Source organism: Uloborus diversus, chromosome 8 (assembly GCF_026930045.1).
Source record: "Uloborus diversus isolate 005 chromosome 8, Udiv.v.3.1, whole genome shotgun sequence".
Classification (NCBI taxonomy): Eukaryota; Metazoa; Arthropoda; class Arachnida; order Araneae; family Uloboridae; genus Uloborus; species Uloborus diversus.
The window spans coordinates 160,223,747-160,246,567 of NC_072738.1; the positions used below are offsets into that span (position 1 = coordinate 160,223,747).

The 22,821-nt window shown below is 32.8% G+C and overlaps 1 protein-coding gene across 1 annotated transcript in view; it reads right to left on the reverse strand.

Moving 5' to 3' along the window:
• Nucleotides 1-3,810: 3,810 nt before the first annotated feature.
• The window catches only part of LOC129228136 (latent-transforming growth factor beta-binding protein 1-like), a 50,595-nt gene continuing 31,584 nt past the window's right edge, over nt 3,811-22,821 (reverse strand). Inside the window, exons 9-10 of the mRNA XM_054862783.1 lie at nt 8,036-8,096; nt 3,811-3,905 (exon numbers count right to left, since the gene is read on the reverse strand). Of these exons, the coding sequence (XP_054718758.1) occupies nt 3,864-3,905; nt 8,036-8,096 (103 nt within the window). The 3' untranslated portion in view covers nt 3,811-3,863. The remainder of the gene's footprint in view (nt 3,906-8,035; nt 8,097-22,821) is intronic.

A 22,821-nucleotide genomic window follows, 5' to 3' on the forward strand; every position in this document is an offset into this window, starting at 1 on the left:
TTGATCTATTGACCTGATTTACTTATTAACTGAATTTTTGCAATTTACCTCATGCTATATTTTTAAATTCATTTCATATCATGAAGTTTTTTATTTCTTTTATTATTATTATTATTATTTATTATTATTATATATATATATATTTTTTTTTTTTTTTGCTACTTGACAATGCTTGAAAATGACTGTTGCATAATCTTGTGATCATGATGTTTGTTTTTAGTAACAAACCAGTGCCATTACCTTAAATTAAGAGAGACACTTCTGGTGCTGAGTTTTTGTTTGTTTGTTTGTTCTTTTATGTTACACTGTGCAGCTATGTTTTTCATGCATTTGTAATTGTGTTCATTTATTTGTAACTCTTTTATCCAGTTAAAAAAATTATAAAACAATTTAAATGTGCCTCAGGTATATTTTTACTTATGTTTTATTGTTATAGTTTTATGATTTACCATCATTCCTTGGTATTTTGATTTTATACTGTCAATAGTTTTGTTGGAAACTTCAAGCCATTTTCATGCTTGCATATGTGTCATAGGTTGCAACTCTGAGTGATATTGCCTATACTCTTACCCTTAAAATATTCCTTTTTACTATTTTTATTTTTTTAATCTTTGCCATAAGTCAGTTTTTGTTAGATTTATTATTGTTGTATATGCTGTCAAATGCATTTTAGTAACTTTTAGAGCATTTCAGTATTATTGTGTTAAATATTTATTCACTGTTTTGAGTTTGTAATAATAAGGTTTTTTATATACATAATAATATTTACGGTATTTCATGATGAAAACTACTATGTCTTCATTGCAGAACTTTCTTCTATATCTTTCGCATGAACCTCAGATTTTATGCGTAATCACGACTACTAAGTTTTACTGCTGTGTGTGGTTTTTGCAGCATTTCAAATTTTGGTATTACCGTTGTCAGATTGGCACGATTAGCTGTCTTGTTCTAAATTGTAATTTATGCATAAATCGTTATTAGTAGTGATCACATTCAAATTCTCCATTTAAATTGAAAATAAAATTGTGTTCTTTCAATCGTCTATCTGCAGAAAATAAGTATTTAGTCGCAAAAGCAGAATCAGGAACTAAAATTGAAAAGCCCCAAAATATGTACTATATAATTATAAGTGTTTTATTTATTGACAAGTAGAAAATGTTAACAGATTATATTTTGAATCTTTGAGATTTTCTGGTTGCCTGCTAGAAAGAAATCGCCACCAATCGCGTGAAAGACATTGTTTAGAATTTGCTAAAAACTGTTACAACTCCTATTTTTAGAAGTTCCAAAAAAATTCCTACTTGCGCAGAAAAATCCGTTCTTTCGATTGTTGTCAGAATTTTAAATGTGCTATTATCTTTTTACCATAAAATTTGGCCTAAGAATGCAAACTTAATTTTAATTAATATATCCGCTAATGAAAAGCCTAACTTTAAAACAGTACTTGTCTCTTACATAGACAACTTTGTCTTTTAAATTGTAACGTATGATAAAAATTGTATTTAATTTTCGATCTGAAAATGCGGAAAGCAGCATGTCATTATTATTCTTATTCAGTCACTCAAAGAAACAGCAAATCCCCCCCCCCCCCATCATATTTCTAAAGCTTAGTGGAAAATGGTGATATTTTTACAAATAAATGTATTTAAATGTCAAAATTGATGACAATAATGAGTACTGTAGCAGCGATTTGTGTTCTAGTAATCAAGCTCTAGTTGGGGCAAACCTAACCAGCTAGCTTTGTGAACGCTACGTTGATCCTAATCACAGCATCACAACGCTGCCAGGTTAGGCTTGCCCAAACTATAGAAATCAAATCTTGAACTATCACCACTGATTGAAATCAGATGTGATTTTCTTTTTTCCCCCTCTCGCTTTCTCTTTGCATTTACCTTTCTTCAACTTTAATTGTTTACATAGTAAGTACAATTCTGTTGAAAATATGTATAAAATCATCTTGTTTTTGTTTCACACTTAGTTCATGTATATATTTATAGTCGATATATCGCAAATAAAGCATTTTATTTTACATGTTTGTTTTCTTGGAAAATGAGAATTATGTGATGATATAAGATACGGAAGGTTTGTCATCAGAGTTCGTTTTCTTTTGAACTGTGCTCTATTCTACATTTTAAATTTCGTTACTCTACCAAAATTACGAAAATGGTTAATTGTTAAAAAATGAGCGACTAAAAAAAGAAAAAAGAACGAAGCACTAAAGTGGTTAAGGTTAATCTTTAAAAACTGAGTCACCAAAAAGGAAAAAAAAAAAAAAACGAATCACTAAAGCGTTTAATCATTAAAAATGAGCGACTAAAAAAAGAACGAAGCGAAGCATTAAAGTGGGTAAGGTTAATCATTAAAAAATGAGTGACAAAAAAAAAAAAAAAAAAAAAAGAATCACTAAAGCGTTTAATCATTAAAAAATGAGCGACTAAAGAAAGAACGAAGCACTAAAGTGGTTAATCATTAAAAAAATGAGCGACCAAAAAAGAATGAAGCACTAAAGTGGTTAAGATTAATCATTAAAAAATAGACGACCAAGAAAAATAAACAAATCACTAAAGGGGTTAATCAAAAAATGAGCGACCAAAAAAATAAAAAAGGAACAATGCACTAAAGTGGTTAATCATTAAAAAATGAGCGACCAAAAAAAGAACAAAGCCCTTAAGTGGTCAATCATTAAAAAATGAGTGACCGAAAAAGGAAGAAGCACTAAAGTGGTCAATCATTAAAAAATAAGAGACCGAATGTGTAACGAAGCACTAAAGTGGTCAATCATTAAAAAAAAAAAAAAAAAAAAAAAAAAAAAAGCACTAAAAAATGAGTGACCAAATAAAGAAAAAAAAAAGAACGAAGCACTAAAGTGGTTCATAATTTTAAAAAAATGAGTGACGAAAAAAAGAAAAAGGAATGAATGAAGCACTAAGTTGGTTAATCATTAGAAAACGAGTGTATTGCGGTTTAAATAATTTCAGCCTAATTTTTAAAATGAATTTTTTTTTTTTTTTTTTTTTGGAAATTCATCGAACTGAGAATAGCTGCATTATAAAATTTTATATTAAGTATTTTCTCCGATACTTTCAGCGTTTTTTTTTTTTTTTTTTTCTTCCTTTTCTCTGAACTTAAAGAAAGATAATTAAATTCTATTCTTTTGCCACAATTTATGTTCTGTATAAATGAAAGGAAAACATTTAACTTGAAAACTGTGTGCTGTGGTGAAGATTCTTCTTCCTCCCCCCTCCCCCCCCACACATAGGAGAAGTTCAAACTAAATGCTTATCTTGCTCAAAATTTTACCAAGAGTTTGCCCAAATTAATTTATTCTCTCTCTCGATTTCATTACATACTAAATTAACTGCTTCACACGAAATTCTTTTCTTTATTTGTCATTTTTGTTGGTGCAGGGTGTCGATTAAAAATAAAAGAATTCAGCTTTCTTTACAAGAGAATCATTCACAACTCCAGAGCTTGAATACGCTACCTTGCGGGGATTAACATTACTACCGAAAAAGGTAAAACATTCCGTTCCACGTGTTTTCTTTGGGATAAATTACAGGCTTCAGACAGTTTGTGGTGTAATGCAATTTCAGAGGAATAGGAAAAAAAAAGCTTCCCAAAAACATGGTGAAAAGTTACTGTCATTCATTAAACTTCAAAAGCAAGTTATAAGTTACCGCATTCGTATGTTTTACCTTTTTCATCCACCATTAGATAGTTAGTGCAGCGCCCCCTATAGTTTATTGGAGTTGCGAATTGCTTAAAATATTTTTGAGCAGAAGTATTAGTAATATTTTTGACAGAAATTGGAAAAGAATGCAAGTTTATTTCTCAATTTTAACAGGAGTAGCTTTTCTTTCTTTTTATTCCAGTATTTCTGTTTGTAGTCTGTTCACAAACTTCGGCTGAAATAGAAAGTTTCAGCATCAAATTAAAGTGGTAAACATGTTAAGCATATGAAATGAATAGAAATAAACCTGAAAATACAACTTATAACAGTTATTTTTAAATGCATCTCAAATTTACAATGTAATCAGCATATCTTTTACGAATTATTTCCGAATTATAAATTTTTTGAATCAGAATTTGTAACATCTGAAAGAAATATGAGATTAAACAGAATAAACGATTTTGCCAGAGAATTTGTTAACATTTGATACTCGGCGTTTGTAACGACTGATGTTTGTAGTTCATTCTTTCTATGCTGAACAATGTGTATTATTGAAAATTTTAAATTGTTATTTCGACAAACAAGACCAACTTTCAACCGTTCAACGAATTTTCCATAGGTAGTTCTAACTATTCCAGAGATCAATTTTTGAATTTTAGCCGAAGGATTCGATTCAAACCGTTTCAGATAACATTTGTTATAAAGGAAATGCAATAATTTTTATTGGAACATTTTCAAAGAAGCTGTTGCTACAGTTAATAATTTTTATTAGAAAACTATCAAAGAACTTCGTTTTGTAGTTTTGGATGAAAATCAACATAATCTTTCTTTTTAGATGTTTCAAGTAAGCAATCTGCCCATTACCTTATAATTAATCAAACAAACAATGTGGTTGAACAAATAAAGTAATTTTATTCAAAATAGTTTAGCTCTGTCTTCTGTAAAAGATAATAATACACCTTTAATATGCACAAATTTGGAGGAATTTGTAATTCTTATCTATCATGTGGTTAAAACACACAAATTTGTGTTCAATAACCCCGATCAAACTATTATCTGGGAAAGGTTATCGTTAAATCAAGGATATCGTTAAATCGAGAAGCACTGACATTCAATGCAGTCAAATTCGGACCAATGAAATGTATCGTTAAATCGATGTTATACTGTTTTTTAATTATATATATATATATATATATATATATATATATATATATATATATATTTATACATATATATCAAAATTTTCGGATATATGTCAAAATATCGGATATTTTCGAACCTTGATTAGGGGCCTCCACACTTTCAAAAATAAGGACCACCCTAATATATATGAGTATATATATATATATATATAGAGAGAGAGAGAGAGAGAGAGAATTGTAAGGAAGCTGCTGCTAATGCTGTAAAAGATTCAGATTGGAATTTATTCATGTTTTTTTTTAAATCGTATTCTTGATTATTTCTCTGTTTATCGAGGAATACATGTATTTCATTTGGAAAAACAGTAAATGATGACTGATTTCAACTTTTTCTTTTTTTTTTTTTTGGAAAAAAAAAAAAAATTAGAAGTGCTACTATCCGACCATGGATTGCATGGAATTTTGAAACGTCCAGATAATACGAATCTATGTGGTTAGGGGGGGGAAAAGTAAAAATTTGATGCGCTTGTTCCGCTCATTTGAATGAGACTCTGCTTCTGCAAAAGCTGACATCGGTAAAAAATAATAGATTCGTCCATTTCCAGCTGTAAAACGGATGTTTGTCTTTCCATACAATCCGTGGTCAAGACAGTACTTACGCTGATTAATAATTGATTTTTTTTGTTTAATTTGTTTTTCGTTTACTGACTTAAAATATGCGTTTTGTATGAAGGCAAACCTTTCATACTAAATCAATGGAGCACGTAAATATGATCCGAATTTGAGCGAAAAGAATTTTGATGTAGGCAACACATTTAGTACTTTTAAGCGCATCAAACGATAGATTTTCATGTTTAAAAATTGTGTTGAAAATCGGGAATCCAAATCTTTCGGTACGATCATAAAATTTCCTTAACTGCGCGGTATGAAAATTACTTCTGAGACGTTTTCTGCTGATTCCTATGCAAAAGACCTCCTGAATCAAAATATATTCCCGTTTCCTCCCATCACCCACTGTTTTCTACACTGTAAAAAAATTCGGAAACGTTACTGAGTATTTCCGTGTAACGTTTCGGGATTTCAATGGTTTTTATCCACTTCCTGGAAAAATCAAGTATCATTCTCGAAAAGTTTTCTGAATTGCTATAAGTCGCACGAATGTAGACTTCTCAGTGTTGTGATAAACATTTTCAGCTCCCAGTTTAAAAATTAACTCAGCGTTAATGTGTTTTGGCTTCAGGTCGATTGCGGCCAGTTCACTTCGATAAAGCGTCCAAAGGGCGCAAATCAATCTGTGGGCTAAGTAGCTTTGCAAGAATTGCAGACGAGCAAAATTCCTGATACTTGCTTGCAATTCTGTCATAACTTTGACCGTGTTTGAAATACTGTTTTTGGATATTTCGGGGGAAACCTGGGAAGGTGCCAAGTTATTGTGTTATACCTCCTTAGGTTTACTCTTAATTCAAAGAGACACGACTGGCTTTAAACGGAGAAATTTCTGAATATTTCAGGAAGCTTCCAAGATAATTTCAGAATAGTTACATAATTTCAGCACAAAACGTTCCTGGTTTTTGTGAGATATGTTACTGGACAAAATTGGGCACATCAGCTGCCCATTATATTCCAGGAACGTTTCTGAATCGTTTTTACAGTGTAAGGACCAGGGGCGGATCTAGAGGGGCGCCATGGCCTCTCCCAAAGCCTTGTGATTGAAGGATTTTTTTTAAAGGAAAAAAACGAAAATATTATGAAAAAATAACAAAATTTAACACATGTTTATTACATTAAAAGAAATTTCGTCCTTAATTGGGAGAGAAATTATATCTCTCTCCTCGAGCTATTATTCCCAAAATTTTGCTCCTTCATCATATCTTGATTCCAACTTTAGACACTTGGATGTTCTCTGAATGCTGTTGTTCTCAGAGTCACCTATTGCTCATGAGACCAAAGAGAGCTTAAATTTGCGTATTAATGGCTTTAATTTCGAAATTTTTCGGAGGGAGAGCTCACGAATCTTCCATCACTTTCTCTAATACGTGCAAAAATACCTTAAAATTAGATTTTTAGAGCTTCTAAGGTAAAATATTTCTAGGAAGGGGGAATTCCAAACACACACACACACACACACCCTCCCTCTCCCCTTAGAATCATTCATTTTAATGAAGTTTCTCGAGAGTTAGTTAAAAAATTTTGGATGGCCCCTCCCAAAATGATCGGCTAGATCCGTCACTGGTAGGGACAGTTGTTGTAGTCGTGTACCAGATAGGACCCATTCGTAGAGTAGGCAACCATTCACACAAAGAAAGAACAAGGACAAGGACAGAAGACAGAAAGTTCGGCTATGCCCGAGCCGGAATTTGAATCACTAGACAAGACGGGCGGCATCTATACTGTAAAAACGAACGAGTTCAGAAACGTTCCTGGAAAATAATAGGCGGCTGATATGCCCAATTTCTTCCAGTAACATATCTTGGAAAAATCAGGGACGTTTTCCGCTAAAAGTCAGTAACCTTTCTGAAATTAACCTTGAAACTGAATAAATGCGAAATCTCCCGTGTTAAAGCCAATCATGTCTCTAGAACCTTCTCGCAAAATTAAGTAGGTTTAGCGTTAGTGATTAGAATCTTTCGGATTTACCAAGAAGGCTCCATAGAAATTAGAGCGACCGCGGCCATAGCTATGCAAGAAGGAACCAAGCACATTTCTTGCCTGCAATTTCTGCCTTGCAAAGCTGTAGCCATCCATTGACTTTTTCGCTCATCATTAAGAGATTAGTCAACCTGGACAGGCCGGCCTTAAGAAACCATAGGCCGATACACTTAATAAACACGCTCATTCAATCTTTAAACTGGTTGCTAAAAATATTTTCCACAACAGTGAAAAGTTTGCACGCGTGCAACTTGTAGCGATTCAGGAAACTTTCTTGTGAAGATACTTGTTTTTACGGGGAAATAGGAGAAAACGTGTGAAATCCCGAGACGCTCCACGGAAAGAACCAGTAATGTTTCGGAATTTTTTTACAGTGTAGGGACAGTTGTAACATAAAGTGATTGGAGTGGAGTTTTTATTTGAAAGAAGAATGTTCTTTCGAAACATGTAGTCTCTTTTGGAGGTGTAAAATGGTACAGTTGTAAGAAAAAAGAGAGGGAGGAGGGGGGGGGGCGTATGGAAATCTATTCAGTTTTCTTTAATAACAAAAACGAAACCATGTAAGATCAATACTCACGTCTTCAAAGAGCGGACATTTATCGTCAGCACTCGAAAAGATAAATGTGTTCTTTTTCACGCTAAAAAAGAAGTAGGTAAATATAGTTAATAAAATGTAACTGAAAAAAAATGCTTTAAAACTTTTTGTGATCGAATTGGTTTTTATAGAAACTTGTGGGTAAAAAAAGGTAAGTGACTGACACGTACCCCAAGAAAATCTGTTGCCCCTCCAAAGCTGCAGATAATATGGGGTCTTCTGGACGCAGACCCGCTGCAGACAGAATTTCACAATTCCTTTGACGTTAAGTTTTTTAATATTAGTCGGTGGAGTTTGTGCAAAAACATTTCACTTCCGGATACCAGTATGAAATTTTGTACAGCACTTATGTTCATATAACAGAGCAAAAAAACGCCGGGAGGCAATTGATTGGAGGTCAAGACCCCCCTGTGGTGACGTCATCAAAATGGCCGCCATGTATTGGTTAGCACGTCAGTTTAACTGCTTAAAACTACATAATTGGTCATAATTTTGTAAAATTCAAATTCATTATCTGAAAGCCGTTTAAAAAAGCTCTTCAACAGTGCTTAGTTATATTTTCTACTAACGGTACCCGCACGGCTTTGCTCGTAGTAAAAAAATTAAAAGTTCATTTGATTCGCCTGTATATTTACAAACAATGGATGATGAATTTTTCCTCAATTTGCTGTGTTAATTTGATTGGCCATTTTACGGTTCCTTCCTTCCTTCCTCAGGTGCACGACAGCCCTGGGTGGGCCCTGGCCTTTTCAACAATTGTTTCATGTTACGGTTCCACGTTACGATAATTTTGTAATTTACTCGTCCACGTTATGATAATTTGCTCGGTAAAATATTCTTAAAATTGAAATAGAAAAAGAACAAAATCGAATTTTCGAAAAATCGCTTCGAGGTGCACACCCCCATGTTACAATTTAATTCTGTGCCTAATTTCGGGAAAATAGGCTGAACGGTTTAGGTGCTATGCTCGTCACAGAGAGACATCTGGACAGATATCCCGACAAACTTTGAGCTTTATTATTAGTAAAGAAGAGAAATAGTTTAATTATTATTACAATATCAACGTGAAAATTGGTAGGAAAACAATGATTTTCCTGTATTCTGCGATATTGAAGTAAAATTTTTACTGTTATACCTGCATTATAAAAGAACCTTTCCAATTTCATTAAATTTAAATTTGTACTTCATGTTTTAACATTTTTTGTCAGTATATTACTTTTATATTGAATGAAAGAAAGGTTAAAATTCAGAAATAATCAAAGTCACCGCCCCAAATGGGTAGAGAACTTAATTATTAATGCTATCCTTATATATTATTTCTGTAGCCTGTTTTTGGTTTCTACGCCAAATTTCCCTCAATTCTTGATCGATTTCTTTGATTTACGGCTTATTTTATAGCTTATGGTGCTGGCTACTGACGAAAAATAGACCCAAGGCCTGAAAATTGTTTCTTTTAGCAGAAAAACCTGTTTTAAAGAACCAGAATAAGGTTTTCGGTTAAACTTATAACTTTAATTTGCGCTATGACCGACAGAGCTGAGTAGCTTGATCGGCAGAGTGTTCTCTTCGTAACCAGAAGATTACGTGTTCGGGCCCATGTCCGAACAATCTGCAACAAAAAAAAGTAGAGAAATATCGCGCATTACATGAACACTGAATTAAATGAATATCAACTATGGGGGAATAGAATAAATGAGAAGGAAATGCCCCTTGCTGATATGAAAACATTCGGTGATTTTGTGCTAAATTACTTCGAAATTGCACGTGTTTTTTTTTTTTTTTTGAAGCTTTGGCTCTGGAAAGAAAATTAAAGCATAATGTAAGCGAAAATATAAGTAACAGGTTTAAGATTTCAGACTACAATAGAATTTTTTTTTGTTCAGAAAAAAATAATAAATCGTATATTGAAATATATATTCTTCTAATGAGTTTTTGACTCTTTGTACAAATAAATAAAATACTACCTCAATTTGAAGGGTAAAATATATATTTTTTCTTCTTTTTGCTAAAAAACAAATAGCTTATCACATTTTACTACATTCGAAAGCATAGTTCAATTTATTTTGTATTTTAACCGTGCTGTTAAATGATGAACACGTGCTGCCATCTAAGTTATAACGGTTTAAGCAGCCTGCGATAACAAATTGTAAAAATTTTCAAAAATAAAAACATTTTTCTTCAATATCTTATCTTATATATTAATCCCCTCTCATTTTAAAACTTATCAGGCTGGCCAATGACGAAAAAAAGACTTACGGTCGAAAATTCAAGTTTTCGAAATCGCCTCTTGCTGTTTCAAAACCTTGATGCTGCCTGTAGTTCTTATGCATTTTTTAAAGCAAAGTTCTAATGCAGTTTTCCATTTTTTACGTCGCTTTCGGCAAAAAAAAAAAGCCTGTGCGTGTGTTTATACTTTAATAAAGCTTAACAGCACTGGACTTAGTTGTTCGGTTTAATTGATAAGTTTTTTTCGGTAGAGTGTTCGGCTCTAAACTATCTGAACTTCGGGCAAGCTTGGGCTGTCCGACGTAATATCAAATTTATATTAGTATTACGCATTACATGTGCTCATAACATACACACCTAATAAAATAAATGCAGTGGGAATGCTACTTGGTGTTTCGACTCCTTTATGCAGGCTACAGTTATCATTCGGATAAGTTGATTGTTAATCGAACTGTGTTCTTTGACTACATCCAGACCACTCAACATAATGTAAGTATCCTTATATATTATTTCTGTAGCCTGTTTTTGGTTTCTACGCCAAATTTCCCTCAATTCTTGATCGATTTCTTTGATTTACGGCTTATTTTATAGCTTATGGTGCTGGCTACTGACGAAAAATAGACCCAAGGCCTGAAAATTGTTTCTTTTAGCAGAAAAACCTGTTTTAAAGAACCAGAATAAGGTTTTCGGTTAAACTTATAACTTTAATTTGCGCTATGACCGACAGAGCTGAGTAGCTTGATCGGCAGAGTGTTCTCTTCGTAACCAGAAGATTACGTGTTCGGGCCCATGTCCGAACAATCTGCAACAAAAAAAAGTAGAGAAATATCGCGCATTACATGAACACTGAATTAAATGAATATCAACTATGGGGGAATAGAATAAATGAGAAGGAAATGCCCCTTGCTGATATGAAAACATTCGGTGATTTTGTGCTAAATTACTTCGAAATTGCACGTGTTTTTTTTTTTTTTTGAAGCTTTGGCTCTGGAAAGAAAATTAAAGCATAATGTAAGCGAAAATATAAGTAACAGGTTTAAGATTTCAGACTACAATAGAATTTTTTTTTGTTCAGAAAAAAATAATAAATCGTATATTGAAATATATATTCTTCTAATGAGTTTTTGACTCTTTGTACAAATAAATAAAATACTACCTCAATTTGAAGGGTAAAATATATATTTTTTCTTCTTTTTGCTAAAAAACAAATAGCTTATCACATTTTACTACATTCGAAAGCATAGTTCAATTTATTTTGTATTTTAACCGTGCTGTTAAATGATGAACACGTGCTGCCATCTAAGTTATAACGGTTTAAGCAGCCTGCGATAACAAATTGTAAAAATTTTCAAAAATAAAAACATTTTTCTTCAATATCTTATCTTATATATTAATCCCCTCTCATTTTAAAACTTATCAGGCTGGCCAATGACGAAAAAAAGACTTACGGTCGAAAATTCAAGTTTTCGAAATCGCCTCTTGCTGTTTCAAAACCTTGATGCTGCCTGTAGTTCTTATGCATTTTTTAAAGCAAAGTTCTAATGCAGTTTTCCATTTTTTACGTCGCTTTCGGCAAAAAAAAAAAAAAAAAAAGCCTGTGCGTGTGTTTATACTTTAATAAAGCTTAACAGCACTGGACTTAGTTGTTCGGTTTAATTGATAAGTTTTTTTCGGTAGAGTGTTCGGCTCTAAACTATCTGAACTTCGGGCAAGCTTGGGCTGTCCGACGTAATATCAAATTTATATTAGTATTACGCATTACATGTGCTCATAACATACACACCTAATAAAATAAATGCAGTGGGAATGCTACTTGGTGTTTCGACTCCTTTATGCAGGCTACAGTTATCATTCGGATAAGTTGATTGTTAATCGAACTGTGTTCTTTGACTACATCCAGACCACTCAACATAATGTAAGTATAAAAAAGTATTAAATTTACCTAAAGAAATCCTTTTTGTGCAGAAAAACATTTTTATAGTATGCTAAAATGTAGATGTTTCTAATAGCAGTGTTCGACCTTTTGTACAAATGAAAAAATACTACGCCCGATTAAAACTACGAGTTTCACTCAGTAAACCTTTAATTTTTTATTCGCGCGAATACGATATAAAGCATTAAAAGTATTATCAACTTCATTAGCAAGAAATTATTTTCTACTCCTCTGCTTTCTGCTGAAAAAAAAAAATACATTTTGTCTACGTTCGAAAAATTACACTTAAGAACGGACTCAGTTCAACTGGTTTTGATTTTGAATTTTAAGTGTTCGATTAAAAGAGAAACATGTGAGGGCATTTAAGCCGTAACGGTTAAAGCAACCTTCTATGTAATATAGTTCAATGTTCAAAGATAAAAACACTTATTTTCAATCAAATTTATTACTTCTCTAGAATGTTTGTTTCAATCGCTACGTGAGATCTTCGTCATTCTTTAATCAAATTCCATGCTTTGCGAATAATTTTAAATGGTATCATGCTGGTTAATGACAAAACACAGATGCATGATCTTATTATTTTTTTTTTTTTGGCAAAAAGCTTTTTTGCTGTTTTTTACTACGCATTCCTTCAATGAATAGCTTTCGAAAAGGAAGGCGCAATTGCTAGGTTTGTTGGGGTGTCGGGCTGTTAGTCAGAATAGCGCCAATTCGAACACGTGCCAATATATATCTCTTTAATGTTTCTTTTTTTCCCGTCAGATGCTGACATGTGCAGGACTGTATTTGCCACAACCTGTTTTTTCACAAGCACAATTATTGCTTTTTCACGAGTCACCACCCAGCCACACTTTTAATGACATTTATGTTTGCATTGAAAATATGTACGATTAAAAGGGGAGCTATGATCAAATTATCACAACGTTGTATTTAACGAGGTTTTGTTACTGATGTCTTTAAATTACATGCCTTCTATTCTGCGCTTACTTTTTTTTCGGTTCTTCGTCATAATGTTCTTCCTTTGAAATTCTTAAAGAGCGAAATGCCTTATGAAACGATTTGAAGCACAGTGCGGAGTTCCGCACGGGTCGACTAGTCCTTATATATTATTTCTGTAGCCTGTTTTTGGTTTCTACGCCAAATTTCCCTCAATTCTTGATCGATTTCTTTGATTTACGGCTTATTTTATAGCTTATGGTGCTGGCTACTGACGAAAAATAGACCCAAGGCCTGAAAATTGTTTCTTTTAGCAGAAAAACCTGTTTTAAAGAACCAGAATAAGGTTTTCGGTTAAACTTATAACTTTAATTTGCGCTATGACCGACAGAGCTGAGTAGCTTGATCGGCAGAGTGTTCTCTTCGTAACCAGAAGATTACGTGTTCGGGCCCATGTCCGAACAATCTGCAACAAAAAAAAGTAGAGAAATATCGCGCATTACATGAACACTGAATTAAATGAATATCAACTATGGGGGAATAGAATAAATGAGAAGGAAATGCCCCTTGCTGATATGAAAACATTCAGTGATTTTGTGCTAAATTACTTCGAAATTGCACGTGTTTTTTTTTTTTTTGAAGCTTTGGCTCTGGAAAGAAAATTAAAGCATAATGTAAGCGAAAATATAAGTAACAGGTTTAAGATTTCAGACTACAATAGAATTTTTTTTTGTTCAGAAAAAAATAATAAATCGTATATTGAAATATATATTCTTCTAATGAGTTTTTGACTCTTTGTACAAATAAATAAAATACTACCTCAATTTGAAGGGTAAAATATATATTTTTTCTTCTTTTTGCTAAAAAACAAATAGCTTATCACATTTTACTACATTCGAAAGCATAGTTCAATTTATTTTGTATTTTAACCGTGCTGTTAAATGATGAACACGTGCTGCCATCTAAGTTATAACGGTTTAAGCAGCCTGCGATAACAAATTGTAAAAATTTTCAAAAATAAAAACATTTTTCTTCAATATCTTATCTTATATATTAATCCCCTCTCATTTTAAAACTTATCAGGCTGGCCAATGACGAAAAAAAGACTTACGGTCGAAAATTCAAGTTTTCGAAATCGCCTCTTGCTGTTTCAAAACCTTGATGCTGCCTGTAGTTCTTATGCATTTTTTAAAGCAAAGTTCTAATGCAGTTTTCCATTTTTTACGTCGCTTTCGGCAAAAAAAAAAGCCTGTGCGTGTGTTTATACTTTAATAAAGCTTAACAGCACTGGACTTAGTTGTTCGGTTTAATTGATAAGTTTTTTTCGGTAGAGTGTTCGGCTCTAAACTATCTGAACTTCGGGCAAGCTTGGGCTGTCCGACGTAATATCAAATTTATATTAGTATTACGCATTACATGTGCTCATAACATACACACCTAATAAAATAAATGCAGTGGGAATGCTACTTGGTGTTTCGACTCCTTTATGCAGGCTACAGTTATCATTCGGATAAGTTGATTGTTAATCGAACTGTGTTCTTTGACTACATCCAGACCACTCAACATAATGTAAGTATCCTTATATATTATTTCTGTAGCCTGTTTTTGGTTTCTACGCCAAATTTCCCTCAATTCTTGATCGATTTCTTTGATTTACGGCTTATTTTATAGCTTATGGTGCTGGCTACTGACGAAAAATAGACCCAAGGCCTGAAAATTGTTTCTTTTAGCAGAAAAACCTGTTTTAAAGAACCAGAATAAGGTTTTCGGTTAAACTTATAACTTTAATTTGCGCTATGACCGACAGAGCTGAGTAGCTTGATCGGCAGAGTGTTCTCTTCGTAACCAGAAGATTACGTGTTCGGGCCCATGTCCGAACAATCTGCAACAAAAAAAAGTAGAGAAATATCGCGCATTACATGAACACTGAATTAAATGAATATCAACTATGGGGGAATAGAATAAATGAGAAGGAAATGCCCCTTGCTGATATGAAAACATTCAGTGATTTTGTGCTAAATTACTTCGAAATTGCACGTGTTTTTTTTTTTTTTTTGAAGCTTTGGCTCTGGAAAGAAAATTAAAGCATAATGTAAGCGAAAATATAAGTAACAGGTTTAAGATTTCAGACTACAATAGAATTTTTTTTTGTTCAGAAAAAAATAATAAATCGTATATTGAAATATATATTCTTCTAATGAGTTTTTGACTCTTTGTACAAATAAATAAAATACTACCTCAATTTGAAGGGTAAAATATATATTTTTTCTTCTTTTTGCTAAAAAACAAATAGCTTATCACATTTTACTACATTCGAAAGCATAGTTCAATTTATTTTGTATTTTAACCGTGCTGTTAAATGATGAACACGTGCTGCCATCTAAGTTATAACGGTTTAAGCAGCCTGCGATAACAAATTGTAAAAATTTTCAAAAATAAAAACATTTTTCTTCAATATCTTATCTTATATATTAATCCCCTCTCATTTTAAAACTTATCAGGCTGGCCAATGACGAAAAAAAGACTTACGGTCGAAAATTCAAGTTTTCGAAATCGCCTCTTGCTGTTTCAAAACCTTGATGCTGCCTGTAGTTCTTATGCATTTTTTAAAGCAAAGTTCTAATGCAGTTTTCCATTTTTTACGTCGCTTTCGGCAAAAAAAAAAAGCCTGTGCGTGTGTTTATACTTTAATAAAGCTTAACAGCACTGGACTTAGTTGTTCGGTTTAATTGATAAGTTTTTTTCGGTAGAGTGTTCGGCTCTAAACTATCTGAACTTCGGGCAAGCTTGGGCTGTCCGACGTAATATCAAATTTATATTAGTATTACGCATTACATGTGCTCATAACATACACACCTAATAAAATAAATGCAGTGGGAATGCTACTTGGTGTTTCGACTCCTTTATGCAGGCTACAGTTATCATTCGGATAAGTTGATTGTTAATCGAACTGTGTTCTTTGACTACATCCAGACCACTCAACATAATGTAAGTATCCTTATATATTATTTCTGTAGCCTGTTTTTGGTTTCTACGCCAAATTTCCCTCAATTCTTGATCGATTTCTTTGATTTACGGCTTATTTTATAGCTTATGGTGCTGGCTACTGACGAAAAATAGACCCAAGGCCTGAAAATTGTTTCTTTTAGCAGAAAAACCTGTTTTAAAGAACCAGAATAAGGTTTTAGGTTAAACTTATAACTTTAATTTGCGCTATGACCGACAGAGCTGAGTAGCTTGATCGGCAGAGTGTTCTCTTCGTAACCAGAAGATTACGTGTTCGGGCCCATGTCCGAACAATCTGCAACAAAAAAAAGTAGAGAAATATCGCGCATTACATGAACACTGAATTAAATGAATATCAACTATGGGGGAATAGAATAAATGAGAAGGAAATGCCCCTTGCTGATATGAAAACATTCAGTGATTTTGTGCTAAATTACTTCGAAATTGCACGTGTTTTTTTTTTTTTTGAAGCTTTGGCTCTGGAAAGAAAATTAAAGCATAATGTAAGCGAAAATATAAGTAACAGGTTTAAGATTTCAGACTACAATAGAATTTTTTTTTGTTCAGAAAAAAATAATAAATCGTATATTGAAATATATATTCTTCTAATGAGTTTTTGACTCTTTGTACAAATAAATAAAATACTACCTCAATTTGAAGGGTAAAATATATATTTTTTCTTCTTTTTGCTAAAAAACAAATAGCTTATCACATTTTACTACATTCGAAAGCATAGTTCAATTTATTTTGTATTTTAACCGTGCTGTTAAATGATGAACACGTGCTGCCATCTAAGTTATAACGGTTTAAGCAGCCTGCGATAACAAATTGTAAAAATTTTCAAAAATAAAAACATTTTTCTTCAATATCTTATCTTATATATTAATCCCCTCTCATTTTAAAACTTATCAGGCTGGCCAATGACGAAAAAAAGACTTACGGTCGAAAATTCAAGTTTTCGAAATCGCCTCTTGCTGTTTCAAAACCTTGATGCTGCCTGTAGTTCTTATGCATTTTTTAAAGCAAAGTTCTAATGCAGTTTTCCATTTTTTACGTCGCTTTCGGCAAAAAAAAAAAAAAAAAAGCCTGTGCGTGTGTTTATACTTTAATAAAGCTTAACAGCACTGGACTTAGTTGTTCGGTTTAATTGATAAGTTTTTTTCGGTAGAGTGTTCGGCTCTAAACTATCTGAACTTCGGGCAAGCTTGGGCTGTCCGACGTAATATCAAATTTATATTAGTATTACGCATTACATGTGCTCATAACATACACACCTAATAAAATAAATGCAGTGGGAATGCTACTTGGTGTTTCGACTCCTTTATGCAGGCTACAGTTATCATTCGGATAAGTTGATTGTTAATCGAACTGTGTTCTTTGACTACATCCAGACCACTCAACATAATGTAAGTATAAAAAAGTATTAAATTTACCTAAAGAAATCCTTTTTGTGCAGAAAAACATTTTTATAGTATGCTAAAATGTAGATGTTTCTAATAGCAGTGTTCGACCTTTTGTACAAATGAAAAAATACTACGCCCGATTAAAACTACGAGTTTCACTCAGTAAACCTTTAATTTTTTATTCGCGCGAATACGATATAAAGCATTAAAAGTATTATCAACTTCATTAGCAAGAAATTATTTTCTACTCCTCTGCTTTCTGCTGAAAAAAAAAAATACATTTTGTCTACGTTCGAAAAATTACACTTAAGAACGGACTCAGTTCAACTGGTTTTGATTTTGAATTTTAAGTGTTCGATTAAAAGAGAAACATGTGAGGGCATTTAAGCCGTAACGGTTAAAGCAACCTTCTATGTAATATAGTTCAATGTTCAAAGATAAAAACACTTATTTTCAATCAAATTTATTACTTCTCTAGAATGTTTGTTTCAATCGCTACGTGAGATCTTCGTCATTCTTTAATCAAATTCCATGCTTTGCGAATAATTTTAAATGGTATCATGCTGGTTAATGACAAAACACAGATGCATGATCTTATTATTTTTTTTTTTTGGCAAAAAGCTTTTTTGCTGTTTTTTACTACGCATTCCTTCAATGAATAGCTTTCGAAAAGGAAGGCGCAATTGCTAGGTTTGTTGGGGTGTCGGGCTGTTAGTCAGAATAGCGCCAATTCGAACACGTGCCAATATATATCTCTTTAATGTTTCTTTTTTTCCCGTCAGATGCTGACATGTGCAGGACTGTATTTGCCACAACCTGTTTTTTCACAAGCACAATTATTGCTTTTTCACGAGTCACCACCCAGCCACACTTTTAATGACATTTATGTTTGCATTGAAAATATGTACGATTAAAAGGGGAGCTATGATCAAATTATCACAACGTTGTATTTAACGAGGTTTTGTTACTGATGTCTTTAAATTACATGCCTTCTATTCTGCGCTTACTTTTTTTTCGGTTCTTCGTCATAATGTTCTTCCTTTGAAATTCTTAAAGAGCGAAATGCCTTATGAAACGATTTGAAGCACAGTGCGGAGTTCCGCACGGGTCGACTAGTCCTTATATATTATTTCTGTAGCCTGTTTTTGGTTTCTACGCCAAATTTCCCTCAATTCTTGATCGATTTCTTTGATTTACGGCTTATTTTATAGCTTATGGTGCTGGCTACTGACGAAAAATAGACCCAAGGCCTGAAAATTGTTTCTTTTAGCAGAAAAACCTGTTTTAAAGAACCAGAATAAGGTTTTCGGTTAAACTTATAACTTTAATTTGCGCTATGACCGACAGAGCTGAGTAGCTTGATCGGCAGAGTGTTCTCTTCGTAACCAGAAGATTACGTGTTCGGGCCCATGTCCGAACAATCTGCAACAAAAAAAAGTAGAGAAATATCGCGCATTACATGAACACTGAATTAAATGAATATCAACTATGGGGGAATAGAATAAATGAGAAGGAAATGCCCCTTGCTGATATGAAAACATTCAGTGATTTTGTGCTAAATTACTTCGAAATTGCACGTGTTTTTTTTTTTTTTTTTTTTTGAAGCTTTGGCTCTGGAAAGAAAATTAAAGCATAATGTAAGCGAAAATATAAGTAACAGGTTTAAGATTTCAGACTACAATAGAATTTTTTTTTGTTCAGAAAAAAATAATAAATCGTATATTGAAATATATATTCTTCTAATGAGTTTTTGACTCTTTGTACAAATAAATAAAATACTACCTCAATTTGAAGGGTAAAATATATATTTTTTCTTCTTTTTGCTAAAAAACAAATAGCTTATCACATTTTACTACATTCGAAAGCATAGTTCAATTTATTTTGTATTTTAACCGTGCTGTTAAATGATGAGCACGTGTTGCCATCTAAGTTATAACGGTTTAAGCAGCCTGCGATAACAAATTGTAAAAATTTTCAAAAATAAAAACATTTTTCTTCAATATCTTATCTTATATATTAATCCCCTCTCATTTTAAAACTTATCAGGCTGGCCAATGACGAAAAAAAGACTTACGGTCGAAAATTCAAGTTTTCGAAATCGCCTCTTGCTGTTTCAAAACCTTGATGCTGCCTGTAGTTCTTATGCATTTTTTAAAGCAAAGTTCTAATGCAGTTTTCCATTTTTTACGTCGCTTTCGGCAAAAAAAAAAAAAAAAGCCTGTGCGTGTGTTTATACTTTAATAAAGCTTAACAGCACTGGACTTAGTTGTTCGGTTTAATTGATAAGTTTTTTTCGGTAGAGTGTTCGGCTCTAAACTATCTGAACTTCGGGCAAGCTTGGGCTGTCCGACGTAATATCCTTATATATTATTTCTGTAGCCTGTTTTTGGTTTCTACGCCAAATTTCCCTCAATTCTTGATCGATTTCTTTGATTTACGGCTTATTTTATAGCTTATGGTGCTGGCTACTGACGAAAAATAGACCCAAGGCCTGAAAATTGTTTCTTTTAGCAGAAAAACCTGTTTTAAAGAACCAGAATAAGGTTTTCGGTTAAACTTATAACTTTAATTTGCGCTATGACCGACAGAGCTGAGTAGCTTGATCGGCAGAGTGTTCTCTTCGTAACCAGAAGATTACGTGTTCGGGCCCATGTCCGAACAATCTGCAACAAAAAAAAGTAGAGAAATATCGCGCATTACATGAACACTGAATTAAATGAATATCAACTATGGGGGAATAGAATAAATGAGAAGGAAATGCCCCTTGCTGATATGAAAACCTTCAGTGATTTTGTGCTAAATTACTTCGAAATTGCACGTGTTTTTTTTTTTTTTTTTTGAAGCTTTGGCTCTGGAAAGAAAATTAAAGCATAATGTAAGCGAAAATATAAGTAACAGGTTTAAGATTTCAGACTACAATAGAATTTTTTTTTGTTCAGAAAAAAATAATAAATCGTATATTGAAATATATATTCTTCTAATGAGTTTTTGACTCTTTGTACAAATAAATAAAATACTACCTCAATTTGAAGGGTAAAATATATATTTTTTCTTCTTTTTGCTAAAAAACAAATAGCTTATCACATTTTACTACATTCGAAAGCATAGTTCAATTTATTTTGTATTTTAACCGTGCTGTTAAATGATGAACACGTGCTGCCATCTAAGTTATAACGGTTTAAGCAGCCTGCGATAACAAATTGTAAAAATTTTCAAAAATAAAAACATTTTTCTTCAATATCTTATCTTATATATTAATCCCCTCTCATTTTAAAACTTATCAGGCTGGCCAATGACGAAAAAAAGACTTACGGTCGAAAATTCAAGTTTTCGAAATCGCCTCTTGCTGTTTCAAAACCTTGATGCTGCCTGTAGTTCTTATGCATTTTTTAAAGCAAAGTTCTAATGCAGTTTTCCATTTTTTTACGTCGCTATCGGCAAAAAAAATAAAAATAAAAAATAGCCTGTGTGTGTGTTCATATTTTAATAAAGCTTAACAGCACTGGACTTAGTTGTTCGGTTTAATTGATAAGTTTTTTTCGGTAGAGCGTTCGGCTATAAACTATCTGAACTTCGGGCAAGCTTGGGCTGTCCGACATAATATCAAATTTATATTAGTATTACTCATTACATGTGCTCATAACATACACACCTAATAAAATAAATGCAGTGGGAATGCTACTTGGTGTTTCGACTCCTTTATGCAGGCTACAGTTATCATTCGGATAAGTTGATTGTTAATCGAACTGTGTTCTTTGACTACATCCAGACCACTCAACATAATGTAGGCATAGAAAAGTATTAGATTTACCTATAGAAATCCTTTTTGTGCAGAAAAACATTTTTATTGTATGCTAAAATGTAGATGTTTCTAATAGCAGTGTTCGACCTTTTGTACAAATGAAAAAATACTACGCCTGATTATAACTACGAGTTTCACTCAGTAAACCTTTAATTTTTTATTCGCGCGAATACGATATAAAGCATTAAAAGTATTATCAACTTCATTAGCAAGAAATTATTTTCTACTCCTCTGCGTTCTGCTGAAAAAAAAAATACATTTTGTCTACGTTCGAAAAATTACACTTAAGAACGGACTCAGTTCAACTGGTTTTGGTTTTGAATTTTAAGTGTTCGATTAAAAGAGAAACATGTGAGGGCATTTAAGCCGTAACGGTTAAAGCAACCTTCTGTGTGAAATAGTTCAATATTCAAAGATAAAAACACTTATTTTCAATCAAATTTATTACTTCTCTAGAATGTTTGTTTCAATCTCTACATGAGATCTTCGTCATTCTTCAATCAAATTCCATGCTTTGCGAAGAATTTTAAATCGTATCATGCTGGTTAATGACAAAACACAGATGCATGATCTTATTTTTTTTTTTTTTTTTTTGGCAAAAAGCTTTTTTGCTGTTTTTTACTACGCATTCCTTCAATGAATAGCTTTCGAAAAGGAAGGCGCAATTGCTAAGTTTGTTGGGGTGTCGGGCTGTTAGTTAGAATGGAGCCAATTCGAATACGTGCCAATAAATATCTCTTTAATGTTTCTTTTTTTCCCGTCAGATGCTGACATGTGCAGGACTGTATTTAAACAAATGTTTTTTCACATGCACAATTATTGCTTTTTCACGAGTCACCACTCAGCCACACTTTTAATGACATTTATGTTTGCATTGAAAATATGTACGATTAAAAGGGGAGCTATGATCAAATTATCACAACGTTGTATTTAACGAGGTTTTGTTACTGATGTCTTCAAATTACATGCCTTCTCTTGTGCGCTTACTTTTTTCCGTTCTTCTTCATAATGTTCTTTGAAATTTCTTAAGAGCAAAATGCCTGATGAAACGATTCGAAGCACAGTGCGGAGTTCCGCACGGGTCGACTAGTTTTACACATATAAGACAAATAGACGAAAATTACATGTTTTAATACAAAGAAAAAGTACCTGTTATAACAAAAACCGTAATAAGTTTTTTTAAAGAACGTTACGTATTGCACTGACCCTCACAACTACAAAGAAGTGTACAATTCAGATCTGATTTGACGCATCGACAGCGTGCAGACATCTCTTTGCACTTGCCTGATATAAGTTCCTGAATTTTCTCCATTGTTATTTCGGGGTGTGCATACCAAAGAGGTTCAAACTCTTCACCGATTTTTACCCATCCCCACTGATATGGATCCAAGAGCTGAAAATTTTGCTGAAGACATTTTGTCCATAGTAAACACTGTAATATTGCTCTCTTAAGGTGATGCAG